The sequence below is a fragment of the Gymnoscopelus braueri genome, assembly GCF_963280865.1.
Source record: "Gymnoscopelus braueri genome assembly, chromosome: 21".
Classification (NCBI taxonomy): Eukaryota; Metazoa; Chordata; class Actinopteri; order Myctophiformes; family Myctophidae; genus Gymnoscopelus; species Gymnoscopelus braueri.
Genome location: NC_137623.1, coordinates 7,296,741 through 7,310,373, shown reverse-complemented (window position 1 = coordinate 7,310,373; position 13,633 = coordinate 7,296,741). Strand labels below are relative to the sequence as shown.

The following is a 13,633-nucleotide window of genomic DNA, read 5'->3' as shown; positions in this document are numbered from 1 at the left end:
TACATTGTGGTATTGATACTTTTACTTAAGTAAAAAAAAATGTGAGCGCTTCTTCCATCACTGCAAATAATTGGATAAATATAGGCTAGCACACTGCACTGTGCCTATTAGTTTTGTATTATTCGGATGTAATATGATTCATTGCTCCCTCCACTGTCTCTTCTTTGTGTCTGTGTTTTTTAATAGGTTCACCCTGGCTCCAGAGCTCCATCCAGACTGGATGCTGTTACTGTTCTTCGCTCACACCCACCTAACCATAACAGTCACTCTGGGACTGCTTCTGGTGCCCAAGGTACACCTCATACCCTGGATTCATCGCTCACTTTACTTTCACCTGTCTGGGGAATACGAACAGTGTGGAAAAGCTCACGTGTTTATTTTTAGACCGCTTTACACTATTGTCCAAGAAGGACATTTTCTGGATTTTTAAGTACCACTCAGTTAGTAGTAATTATGCAAAAACTTCTTACATTAGCACAGATCCTTTGGGGCCAATATTTACAAGTGTAGAACACAAGGATTTTACTCTGAGCTTGTCTGATGATATATTTTGAGCTCAGTGTTGTTTGCTGAAATGACAGATTATGCAACTTTAACCCATTTTGGGCGGGAACCCCTATTTGTAACGATACCTTTGAGGACGGGAACCCCTTTTGGGGTTCTTGTTGCTATGCACGGTATATAGCAACATACATTTGTTGTAATTTTTTAATAAATATTTGAAATTTTCAGAAAACTTAGGTCAGGATTTAGAAGGCGTTTTTAGAATCGGCCTCAGGTCTAAATGGGTTAAAGCGGCACTATGTAACTTTTTTTAATGAATAAAATGTAATTTTGTCCAATCTATGGTAGAGTATGTTAACACAATATAACTTATACAGTTGTATTGTGTCTCCCTGATCTTCTATTGAGACATTTGGATTGTGTCAAAGGTCATGTCTCACCTAGACACAGGATCTGACACGAATTTTGACCTTAAGGTCAAGATAAAATGTATCCCCTGAGCAAGCAGGCAGGCTCTATTAACTCACTGAGTGCCAGAATTATTTCTGGCCATTTCTGGCCAGTGGGATTTTTTTTGTTTTTCTCAAAGTAAAAAAAAAGTCCTTAGGAAGTGAGATACAGCCTTTTTCAGTTATAAGTTAAACGAGGAGTGGATGGAGCTGCAAATCTTCAGATAATGATATCTTGAGTTCTGATTTTTTTTTTCAAAAACTGTATTTTTTTTCCTCAAAAACATGTGAAACACGTGATTTGCACGTTGCACCATAGCGGTAAAACACGTGAAACACGTGATTGGCACGTTGCACCATAGCGGTAAAACACGTGAAACACGTGATTGGCACGTTGCACCATAGCGATAAAACACGTGAAACACGTGAATGGCACTCAATGAGTTAACTCAATGGCAAAAAATATCAGCACTTGAGCAGGAAACCGGGTTCAAATCTGGGGTAGAAGAGGAAAGTTACAAAGTGCTGCTTTAAATAGTACAGTCAATGGCAACTCTAAAGGTTATTTTTCTCTTTTTGCGTTTGCTTCCAGATCTTGTTCTCGGGGACACACATGCGAGACGACATCGCCTCAGAGGCCTACGAGGACGAGCTGGACATGGGTCGCTCTGGGTCCTACCTCAACAGCAGCATCACCTCAGCGTGGAGCGAGCACAGCCTGGACCCCGAGGACATCCGGGTACGTCTAGCGCTTCCCCTTTTTACCCCACCTTCTCTCAATTCTAACCATTCCATTGTATAACCCAGTGGATCTCAACCTTTTCAGGCCCCTCCAAAATGATCATATTTGAACTGGGGACCCCCCACCCCGATAAGCACTACATTCAATTTAGTTTGACTCGGTTCCACAGATAAATATTGTAAAACTAGAAAAAGTGCTCCTCGGAGCCCTGGGGCCACTCCTGCAAATTTAGATGTCAATCAGCCAATCAGGATGGAATATGAAAAATCTAACTGATCCGTCTTGATCACATGACTAATAGAGATTATGTGTACCGATTTGCATGAAATTTTGATCAAATCTGAAGGAGTAATATCAAAAAAGTCGGCCTCCTGGTGACGCTATACTAGGCAGATTTGAAAAATGCAGGGCAAAGGTTTTTCCTTGGCCTCTAGGGAGTGCGCATACAAAGTTTTACGCAGATCGGTGCTGTTATAGCGCCACCATGAGGCTGATTTGAAAAGTTTCAAGTGGCACGGACGGACGGGCGGCATTTTATCTTTATTTTTAGTATTAAGAAGGTCTTAAAAGCCCTTAAATTGTCATTTCACTGTCATCTGGGGACCCCCCCCCCACCCCGACCCACAGGTTGAGAGCCACTGGTATAACCTTGTGAAACCACTGTTTTGAATCCCTGTCATCTGTGACAAATATACTGAGCCATGGCAGTCTTTTTATTGCAGACGCCAGACGAAATGGGCCATCACAGTTCTGTTAATGGCTGTGGCGTAAGATCTGACAGTCTTTGGGAAAAACGTACCAATGTGAGCAGAGGTTTCTGTTTTGTCTGTTAGAGCTGAATAGGTCTCTCTAACCAAACGATTTGAGCACCAGATATCAAAGTTGATCATCTGATAACGTCCTGCTTGTTTCAGCTGTCACTGTATCGGTTGGACACAGAGACAGAAATACAATAAATTCAGGGCCAAAGCTTCAGAGACTCTTTCAGACATAACGTTAAAACACACACTGTTTGTTTATTTAATGCCATCCAAGACCGTCCTGTCTTTTTCCATTACATCACCAAGCATGTGATACACACCATGGTTGCTTTGTTAAACAGCTGTCTGTGGTTGAGTGTTATGGGTATGTACTGCATGTTTCCTGTAATATAGAACGTCTGCTTTTCATGTGACACCATCTTGGTTGGACGCCACAATTATTCACGTTTTAAAATTGTAAATGAAGTTTCAATTTCCAGGTCAATAATTGTTTTGTGTGGTGGTGTTTTTTGTCTTCTTTTTCTTTTTACAAATTCTATAGGAGGAATTGAAGAAACTCTATTCCCAGTTGGAGATATACAAGAGGAAGAAGATGCTGGCCAACAACCCTCATCTTCAGAAGAAGCGGAGCTCCAAGAAGGGTCTGGGTCGGTCGCTGATGAGGCGCATCACCGAGCTCCCCGAATCGGTGCACCGACAGTGCAGCCGCGAAGACAAGGAAGCGGAGCACGGCGGAAACCGTAACAGCATCTGCGTGCTGAGGAAGAACCCCTTCGACCCGAACCACCCGGCAAAGCCTGTCAAGGACGAGACACCGGTGAAGAACAACGTCTTTTCACTGAAGAAGTCTCACAGCAGCTACGACCACGTCCGAGATCAGAGCGAGGACTCCAGCAGCTCCGCGACGGACAAGATGGAGGAGAACGCGGCCGAAGGGTCTCTCCTCGACACCCTGATGGGCAAGAAACTGGTCAAGAAGTCGAACGAGAAGACGGACGCGACCGGCGACTCGACCGAGTCGGTTCCTTTGGTCTGCAAGTCGGCCAGCGCTCATAACCTCACCGCGGACAAGAAACCCATCCACCCGAGAACCTCCATGCTGCAGAAGTCCCTGAGCGTCATCGCCAGTGCCAAAGAGAAGACGCTGGGCTTAACGGGGAAAGCTCAGGGTGCGGAGGACGGCAACAATAAGAGGAGTCAGACGAACGGCAAAGATACCAGGCCTGGTATGGAGCCAGAGGACGAATGCATGCCCAAGATGATCATCAGCCAGTCGGTTGAGTACAAACAGACCGCGGCAAAAAGTGGGATCATGAAACAGCAGGTGAGCGGAAGCCAGCCGTCCATCTGCTCTGAGCCCGTCGTGAAGGGCAAAGATACCTATGACCTCTCAGAAGTGTGTCCCTGGGAGGTAGAAGAACTCCCGACTCCCTCTGACAACAGGGTCCAGAAGCACGTGTCCATAGCACCGAAGGAAACCACGACGGTTCATGGAAATGGCACCAAGGCAACAAAACCTCAGCAGCAGCAGCAGAAGCAGAAAGTTCCCGATCAGTCCCCATCTAGTGCTCTGCATTCTAAAGAACTCCAGAGGACGCTAGAGGTGTGTCCGTGGGAAGACGCAGATGATAGTCAGGCCAGTCACGTAGAAGGCTTGAAGACACAACCTTGTGTTCAGGCCAACCAAAACACCAAAACTGCCCAGTCCCTTCCTGCAACAGAGAGCTTCAAAAGCCAGCGGGTTGATGTCTGCCCGTGGGACTTTGAAGAGCCCACATCAAAGGCAGCTGAATTCACCCCTTCGCCAGATGCAACAAAGCAGAGACAAGGCATCAGTCCTGTGGGCGGGAAAGGGAGGAGTGCTGTAACGGAACCATCCCTCACGGGAGTCTCGCTCCAGCCGCCAGTTTCAAAGGCTGATGTGTGTCCCTGGGATTGCGACACCACAGCTCCGCCTCCACACTTCGAGAGAATGCCCGGTCCACCTCCACAATCTGAGAGAATGCCCGGTCCACCTCCACACTCCGAGAGAACGCCCTATCCACCTCCACAATCTGAGAGAAAGCCCGGTCCACCTCCACACTCCGAGAGAACGCCCTATCCACCTCCACAATCTGAGAGAACGCCCGGTCCACCTCCACACTCCGAGAGAACGCCCTATCCACCTCCACAATCTGAGAGAAAGCCCGGTCCACCTCCACACTCCGAGAGAACGCCCTATCCACCTCCACAATCTGAGAGAACGCCCGGTCCACCTCCACACTCCGAGAGAACGCCCTATCCACCTCCACAATCTGAGAGAACGCCCGGTCCTTCTCAGGTTTCCAAACCCAAGGAATCTCCTTCTAAAAAGAAGGGCACGACAACGCCTTCCGCGAGAACAGTCGAGAAGGATAAGCCTAAAGATACCGACGAGGTGGAGAGAAGCAGAACGAAAGCCAAGGACAGGAACAGATCTTCGGAGAAACCCGTGAGCCAGCAGAAAATGGCCCAGGTTTGCCCTTGGGACGCGGAGGATCAGGAGATGCCGTTGGTAGAAAAAAGGAAAAGTCAAAATGTTGGAGCAGCCAAAGTACAGCAGGCTGGAGCAGCCGAAGTACAGCAGGCTGGAGCAGCCAAAGTACAGCCGGCTGAGGTGTGTCCGTGGGATTTCGATGCTGAGGCAGACAAACGAGCTGCAGACAAAAGTGCTTCTGCAGCAAAACAACAGAGCAATCAGAATCCCAAAGGGCCACCGGTGGTGGTTGAGGCAAGAAAAGCAGATATTTGTCCCTGGGACTTTGACGAGAACACACAAGGCAAAAAGGCATGACACTCAACCTGAAAATGGACCGTTGAAAAAGATAGTTCTTCTTGTATACCTTTTTCCACTTTAAAATCCTCAAATGTTGACATTATTATTAGGGTGACTTGGAAGAAAAGATGATCAATTTCCACAAGTTGCCTTCCTTTCGGAATTTTGTTTCAAGTTTTTTTGTCTATTTAAAAACAAGTTAAACGTACAAAAAACAAGATGACAGAATCATGATAAACATTCCAGATTATTACAGATTATTCCTAAAGGTAAAAAACCTAGCCTATAATTATGCAAGTTTTGATTAAACTTTTTCACTTTAATGTGCATTGTTACAAATCTTCATTGATCATATTCTGTTGTTCAATCAACATTTATAATTCTTAGGTTAATTTTCGGAGGTAAAATCAATATCAACTCATCATTAAATACGACTATAATGTAGACGGTAAAGGAAAATCATTGACATGTAATAAGAACCTGCAAAATGAATTATAGGTTATGATAGAAAAGAGTAAAAGCCAAAGAGTAAGTGACCGTCTTCAAAGAACGATGATCTACGTTGGGACAATAAACTTCATTTTGTAACTGTGTCACGGTTACGAGGGACCCGGTCTAATAGCACTTTAGCGAACTCCATGTAAAAAGTACTGAGGATAGGTTGCGTTCTTTAGCTATGAGTTAATCTTATACATCATCGCGTCCACTTTCTTAACCTCATCGCTTGATGTCATGAAAAAGATATCACACATCAAAATTAACATGTGAATCATTACTGAGATTATTTCGGTTTAGCTTTCGTTTAATAGTTCTCAGTCTAATAATGCTTCCAAAAGTGTGTGGAGATGTATTACTGTATGTGCCTATACCTAACTAGAATTGTCTCTTTCTCAGTCTTACTTGTATGTCGTCTCGGGTGAAGCAAGCAGCGTCTTTTGTCAACTTTGTGAAGGCGAGCTATATATATATATATACACAGCATGCACAGGAAAAGGTGTAAAATGTGTGGTTCGTTGGGTTTCTACCGATTTGTTTACTAAAACAAGACATTATTTTGCTGACAAATGCTTTGGAATGCATTTTCTTTTTTGTGTATTTTAATCCCTAAATTGCCAGCAGCCCCATCATCATCATTTTCTTTTTTATTCATTCGATATTTCAATAGCTCATTGTCTGTGGAAAATACAATGAGTGCACTAGCTGCAACTTGAGTGTCACAGCAAAATTGTCCCTTACTGTTGACCGTCTCTGTCGGGTGGAAACCTCATATGTTCCAAAACTGTAACTTTTCAGGATTTAGATGAAAAAAATAGCAACAGTAGCAGATCGACAAGCTCGAAACGGGTCGCTTCGCGTCGCGTTTCTATTCTAAAGCTGATGCAAATTGTTGCTTATATATTTCGGTGGGATTGACCACTTAAACCCCATATGGTTGACCCCAATACCAGTGTCTTTTTCTGTTTTCGCTCTACATTAAATATCTTCGTGAGAAAATAGCAGATCTACAAGCTCACCATGCGTCGCATTGTGAGCTTGTACAGTAGATCTGCTATTTTCTTTCTGGGGTTGCTGGGGTTTTAAGTGGTTAAAGCAAGAATTTCACTTTCCATCACTATTTTTTGCGTACCACTCTATATAAAGTACGTTTTGTAATAGCCGACATCTCACTTGATATTTCCAACTCAGTGCCAGATAGTTTTATGGTGGATTTTCTTTATTTTGTTCATATAGGCTCATCTTTTTATTGGAGAATAACAATTTTAACATAAAGCCATTATATAATACAGCTTTTTTTTTTAAACAAGACATACAAACAATAACACAAAGAAAAAACAGAAACAGTTAACATTACTCACACCCATCCACCCACCCACTTTATGGTGGATTTTCTAATTATTTATTTTGATAAAATGATCACACTTTTGGGGGAAGGTTTTGCTACTAGAATGTTTACATTTCCTTTGTATAATTTCATCACAGATGTGGAAAACTAAAATTATTTATGACATTGTACAAATGTATTATTTGTGCACCAAAAAAATTATCAATGTTCCGTAACTTTTATATTTTGAGAAATAGATGGCATTATTACTGTAGATGACGTCATTGATAGTGAGTATCACCTGGCTATAGAGCTGCTATCAAATTATATCTATATAAATGATATATTGATAAGTCCTCCTGGTTCATTTTGAATTTAAATGAATGTTCCTATAGGGTGTTGGTGAATGATACTGTGCAGTCCAGATCTTTCTATGACATCATTTGACGTTATACGTTATACAGGCTTCCACATCTTGAAGACAAAGAAAGTTGAACGATGATGTTTTTAAGGTATTGCTATCTGCTGGCATTTATTTCATTTAAGCAGACATTTTAAAGTAAATTAAAGCAGCACTATAACTTTCCTCTTCTACCCCGAATTTGAACCTGGTTCCCTGCATGCTTAAGTCTTGACATTTTTACCATTGAGCTAGTAGAGCTGGTATTTTTGCTCAGTGGATAAATTGAATCTTGACCATCAGGTCAAAATTCGTATCAGATCCTGAGCAGGGAGACAAAATACCACCCCCAATTATATAAGTTATTATTAACATACTCTACCATACAGATTGGACAAATTTACATTTTATTCATTTTAAAAAAGTTACGTAGTGAGGCTTTAATGTCTCTCCAGAGATGGACTCACTGAGCCAGTGTCTTAATTCTACCTCCACATGCTGAACAATGACACATCTGCCACTGACCTTTGTGACCTTTGTGGGGCTTGTTGTCTGTAAGGTTTAAAACATGGAGAGTAACCGGCCTTTTAGAGCGTTTGTCTGTCTGTCAGCCACCTCTGCTTTCTGTATGTCAGCCACCTCTGCTTTATATGAGCTCCTCTGTGAATCCAGAACACTGTGTCAAGGTGTCGCCACGTATGGATTGATCATAATGCTTTGCTGGACTCGTATGATTATTGTCTATGTCGGGGGGGAAACCTCATATGTACCAAAACTGTTTATAATTTTCAGGATTGAAATTAAAAAAAGAATATCAAAAGTAGCAGATCTACAAGCTCGAAACGCGTCGCTTCGCGCCGCGTTTCGAGCTTGTAGATCTGCTACTTTTGACGCTTTTGTGTGACGCTGTATGATCAAGTATAGGGCGTTCATTTAAAAACACAAAAGGTTAGAATATGGAGATGAGAGGTTTCTGCCCAACGGCAACAGTATTTATGAGCCAGATGCATTGTGAGCGGTGTGTGTGTGGGGTTGGTGTGAATCATGACCCCCCAACGTTACTAGCATCAACATTTCAGAAGGTCTTTTATTTTTTTCAGGGAACCTAAATTGAGTGGTTCCTGAGGTCATCACGACACTAACAAAATGTACTGTACAAGAGCACAGGTTTCCAAGGTGTGTGTGTGTGTGTGTGTGTGTGTGTGTGTGTGTGTGTGTGTGTGTGTGTGTGTGTGTGTGTGTGTGTGTGTGTGTGTGTGTGTGTGTGTGTGTGTGTGTGTGTGTGTGTGTGTGTGTGTGTGTGTGTGTGTGTGTGTGTGTGTGTGTGTGTGTGGCGCGGGATGGGGGGGGTTCATGGCTCCAAATTCAAGGGGAGCCAGTGAGGCCAATTGGAAATAATAAGAGAAAATAACACTAATTTAATTTCAAATTCATGATTTTTTTCCCCCAGTTTATCCACTTTAAACCTGGCGTTAGGGCATGGAATTTTCACACATTTTCTAAAATCTGCAGATCTACAAGCTCACGACATGTTGCACCGCGGTGCATTGTGTGAGCTTGTAGATTGGCTGTTTTGTTGGCTGTAGCCAGAGGCTATATATATGGCTATTTGGGGGTCCTTTGGCATGGAAAGGTTTGGGAACCGCTGTACTAGAGCAGGGGTCTTGGACAGGGGGTCTAAAATAGGCATGCTGGCTGATGGGGTTCACGTTGGTTAAAGGTCTCTTTGGGGTTAATGGTTTCAGATATAAAACCCTTTCCTTATCGTCTCTGTCGGGTGAAAACCTCATATGTCTAAAACCGTTACTTTTCACGATTCACAAGCTTGTAGATCTGCTACTTTTGATGCCTTTGTGTGACGCGGTAGTATGATCAAGTAGGGCCGTTAACAGTGTTGGAAAAGTTACTAAAACATAGTAATATATTACTTATTACATATTACTTGTTTAAAAAGAAATATATTTACTTTACTTATTAATCCCTGCCAAAAGTAATTAGTTACTTTACTAGTTACTGGGAAAAGGTTATATATTACTTTAAGTTACATATTACTTTATAGTTACTTTCCAACACTGTGTTGGAAAAGTTACTAAAACAGAGTAATATATTACTTATTACATATTACTTGTTTAAAAAGTAATATAGTTACTTTACTTATTACTCCCTGCCAAAAGTAATTAGTTACTTTACTAGTTACTGGAAAAAAGTAATAATATTACTTTAAGTTACATATTACTTTAGTTACTTTCCAACACTGGCCGTTAATTTACCAAAAAACACAAAAAGTTAGAATATGGATATAAGAGGTGTCTGCCCGACAGCAACGTTATAATACGAGACCATGCATGCGTGGTTAGAAATCAATTGCTCGCGTAGCGTTCATTTCAAATTAGACTTACACAAAGAAAGCGCATGAAGGTTTCCCATCTAGTCTTGTGTCCGTTAACCCATTAACTCTTTAACTGCCAAAAACGGGAATTCCCGTCCGATGGCTCTATGGCTATCATGGCCAATGACGGAATGACGAAAATATAAAAAAAAAAAAAAAAAAATGTTTTTTTTTATTTATTTTTTTCGGAAAAAAATGTAAAAAAAATAATTTTCACGATTTTTCAAAAATAGCAGATCTACAAGCTCGTAGCGCGGCACTCGGTGCCGCGCTATGAGCTTGTATATCTGCTATTTTTGAATAGCCTAAAGAAATCTAAAAGTGACACAGATGCGTTCCAGGTATTAATGGGTTAAATGAGTGTTAGGTACTGAAACTGTCCCACAGATAGAGCCTGTCCCGTTGACATTAGATAATAATGATTAAATTATGTTCATTTTCCCTTCAAAGGTACCAGTGTAAGTGGTATTTTGTGGTTAAAATCAAAACGTTTTTTTTTTTTTGTTAAAGGTTTAAAGCTCTATATCTCTATATAATTTACAGATGGGTTGTCAATTGCAGCCAATCAGGAGAGAGTACCCATTTATAAGCTTAATTTTTATTGTGTTCCAGTTTCAAAATGTGTCTGCTCATTTCTTCGTGTTCCTCACTCATTTCCTGCCAGAATTATTTCAGATTTTTGGCTGTAGACTGCCAGAGATTTTCCATTGAAAAAAAAAATTCTCAGGAGCCGAGATACAGATTTTGTAAGTTTTAAGTTAACAATGAAGTGGATAGGAGTTTAAATCTTTGATATATCATATCTCCTTGGTCTTTGGGTCTAAAAATAAGAAAAAAACGAAAAAAGAAAAAAAAACTTTTTCTTTTTTTTTCTTTTTTTTTTAAATAGAACGCAGATCTGCGTCTTTGGCAGCCAGGCGAGAAATTAAATAGAACGCAGATATGCGTCTTTGGCAGCCAATGTGTTAAGAGTTGCACTTGTTCCTATTTCCTGATTGGATACAATCGGTATCCCAACCTGAAAATGCATTTTCTGTTTACTAAAGCAGCGGGAGAGCCGGGTATAGACCGCATGTTACTGAACAAACACTCTACTGTATAGCAATGATTACTTTCAGAATATAGAGCTATACGACGTATTTTAACAGAAAGAAAATCACTTGCTGCACCGTTAACATTTTCCATTTGCAATATTTGCAAAATGTACACAGAAATTGACAAAGTAGTGAACACAGATTGCAACTCATAACCACTTGCCAGACTAATTTATGCTTTAGTGAAAAAGCGTTGCGGGACATTTTGCTATAACAAAAATGTACGTATTCAACCTTAAGCTGACCCTTATTTCAGTTGGAAATACAACATTTTTGTCAGGCAGCATGTCGCATGACACTGTGTTTGTGAACTCTATGTGAAATATATTATATTAGGCTTTAGGGGTTTAATATAATCGTCTCTGTCGGGTGGAAACCTCATATGTCCAAAATGGCTACTTTTCAGGATTCAAAAGTAGCAAAAGTAGCAGATCTACAAGCTCGAAACGCGTCGCTGTGTGACGCGTTTTGAGCTTGTGGATCTGCTACTTTTCCTACTTTTGTGTGACGCCGTAGTTTGATCAGGTAGGGTGTTCATTTACAAAGAAATGTGTATATCTATACACACACTAACACACAATATATATGAGCTATTAGACCAGCAAATAGTACGAGACTAATATCCCACCATGAGACTATGAAATATATTGCTCTGTTGTTTTATCATTTTACTTTTTGATTTCCATACTTTTCGTTTCATTGCCAATGACATGCTTGCTGTAGCGCTCTCTTCAATTCAATCGGTCCAAAGTTTACCTGTGAATTCTTAGTCTATTACATGAATCTTGTGTCTTATTATGTTTTATGTCTCTGGAAGTTATGGCTGTATTTCAGCTGCAATCATCATCTACGACCAACTGGTGAAGGTTCTTTGTGAAACTTCGACAATTTACTCGTGCAAATCGAGCCCACTTGTTGCTGTGCCCCTTTGACATACTTATACAGGCCAGTGGTTCTCAAAAGTGGGGTCCTCCGGGGACCCCCAGGGGTCCTTTGAGGGGTTCCAGGGGGTCCCCCGGCAAAATGTGTTACAGTGGCTATTTAAAAAAATATCAGATATACAAGCTCACAGCCCGTCACTTCGTGCCGCGCTGCAAGCTTGTACATCAGATATTTTTGGAAAAAATAAATTAGATTTTTTTTTTGTAACACAAATCTTCTCTACTGGGGGTCAGGAAAAAAAAACATTTTCAGGTGGGGGTCAAATATAGATCAATTTGGGGGTCCTTGGTCCTCAAAAGTTTGAGAACCACTGACATACATTATAGGCAATACACTGTCCTGTCGCTCTGTGTCCACTGGTTCGATTTCTTTTTTTTTTACCATTGGTGTTCTTAGTTGGCTATAATAGCTTGATTAATTTAACCCGAACTTCTCTCGTGACCAAAACCAAGTCACCGAATGGCAAATACTACTTACTACTATTACTACTACTACTCAATGCTGTAATGTGGTAAACCTTGCTCTTTGTGGCTTCTGCATGAAATACAAAAAGTAGTAAGACCGATGTTTTCACTGCCCTTGAATAGAACAAAAAAACTTGATCTTTTATGGACTGTTACCAGTTGTATAGTGAGTGATACTGTAATAACCCAATGTATTATGTGCTTGTCATAGCTATAATTGCTATATGACAAGCTTATAGCATCCATATATATGGGAATATTTGGTAGATTTATATCGTGTTATTATATTGTGATAGCATGTACATAAAGAAGATACCTCCTCTGCAATAAATATTTATATGAAAGTTGAAAGTGTATATAAAATGTGTTTTTAATTACATGATAAGGTTCTGTGTTTCTGTTTCATACAGACTAGGGAGTTGAGGAGAAATGCAGGCCTTTAAAAGTTTAGTGTGGAGTTTGCATGTTCTCCCCGTGTCTCCTAGGATAGGCACCCGCACAAAAAACATGCAGTAATCTGGGTTTCTATACTGCCTCCCCCTGGTCAGCCAGGGCGCCTGATGGAGGGGAAAGGAAGTTGGAACTGGTTGGAATAACGTTTTCCTTCCACGCGCTACGTCCTACCGGGGAAACTCCCCCCTGTCAGGTGATAAGAAGCGGTCTGCTAACCCCTCATGCGTTGAAGGAAGCATGAGCTCAGTTCGGGGCTCTCCCCAGGCTGGCAGAGGGGGAGTAGCGCCCAGGATTACAAGCTTAGGCATTGGCACTGGGTAAAAAAATAGGGTTACAAAATTGTGGGATAAAAAATTTGAGAAAAAAAAAACCTGTGCAACATAACCACCTTAACGCATCCGTGTCATTTTAGATTCTAGCGATGGCTATTCAAAAATAGCGGATGTACAAGCTCGGACATCTGCTATTTAAAAAAAAAATGTCTTTCTGATATTCATTTGATAGAGTACAGTACATCTGCTATTTTTGTACATTTTTTTAAATCTTTGAAGTGTTGGATTTTTTTTTTTAATTTTAAATTTTTTAACGCAAATCTCTTCTGGGGGGTCCCCAGGCACATAATATTTTAAGATGGGGGGTCCACGGCCAAATATATATATTAATGTGTCGGCCGTTGGCACAAGAAAGTTTGAGAACTACTGATTTAGAAGGCATTTGTAGAATGGGCCTCGGGTCTAAATGATATTTGTCTTGGCTCCTGTCCTGAAATGCTCTCATGGAGTGTTGTTGTTGTTGTCTCTTGGACAGAGATCAATGGCA

At 41.2% G+C, this 13,633-nt stretch overlaps 1 protein-coding gene across 1 annotated transcript in view; it reads left to right on the top strand.

Moving 5' to 3' along the window:
* gpr158a (G protein-coupled receptor 158a) overlaps window positions 1-5,268 on the top strand; it is a gene marked incomplete at both ends in the record, with an annotated part of 115,836 nt that extends 110,568 nt beyond the window's left edge. The window contains 5 exons of the mRNA XM_080418344.1: window positions 187-292; window positions 1,546-1,692; window positions 2,418-2,498; window positions 2,998-4,425; window positions 4,756-5,268. Coding sequence (XP_080274470.1) covers window positions 187-292; window positions 1,546-1,692; window positions 2,418-2,498; window positions 2,998-4,425; window positions 4,756-5,268 — 2,275 coding nt within the window. The remainder of the gene's footprint in view (window positions 1-186; window positions 293-1,545; window positions 1,693-2,417; window positions 2,499-2,997; window positions 4,426-4,755) is intronic.
* Between the last annotated feature and the right edge of the window lie 8,365 nt (window positions 5,269-13,633).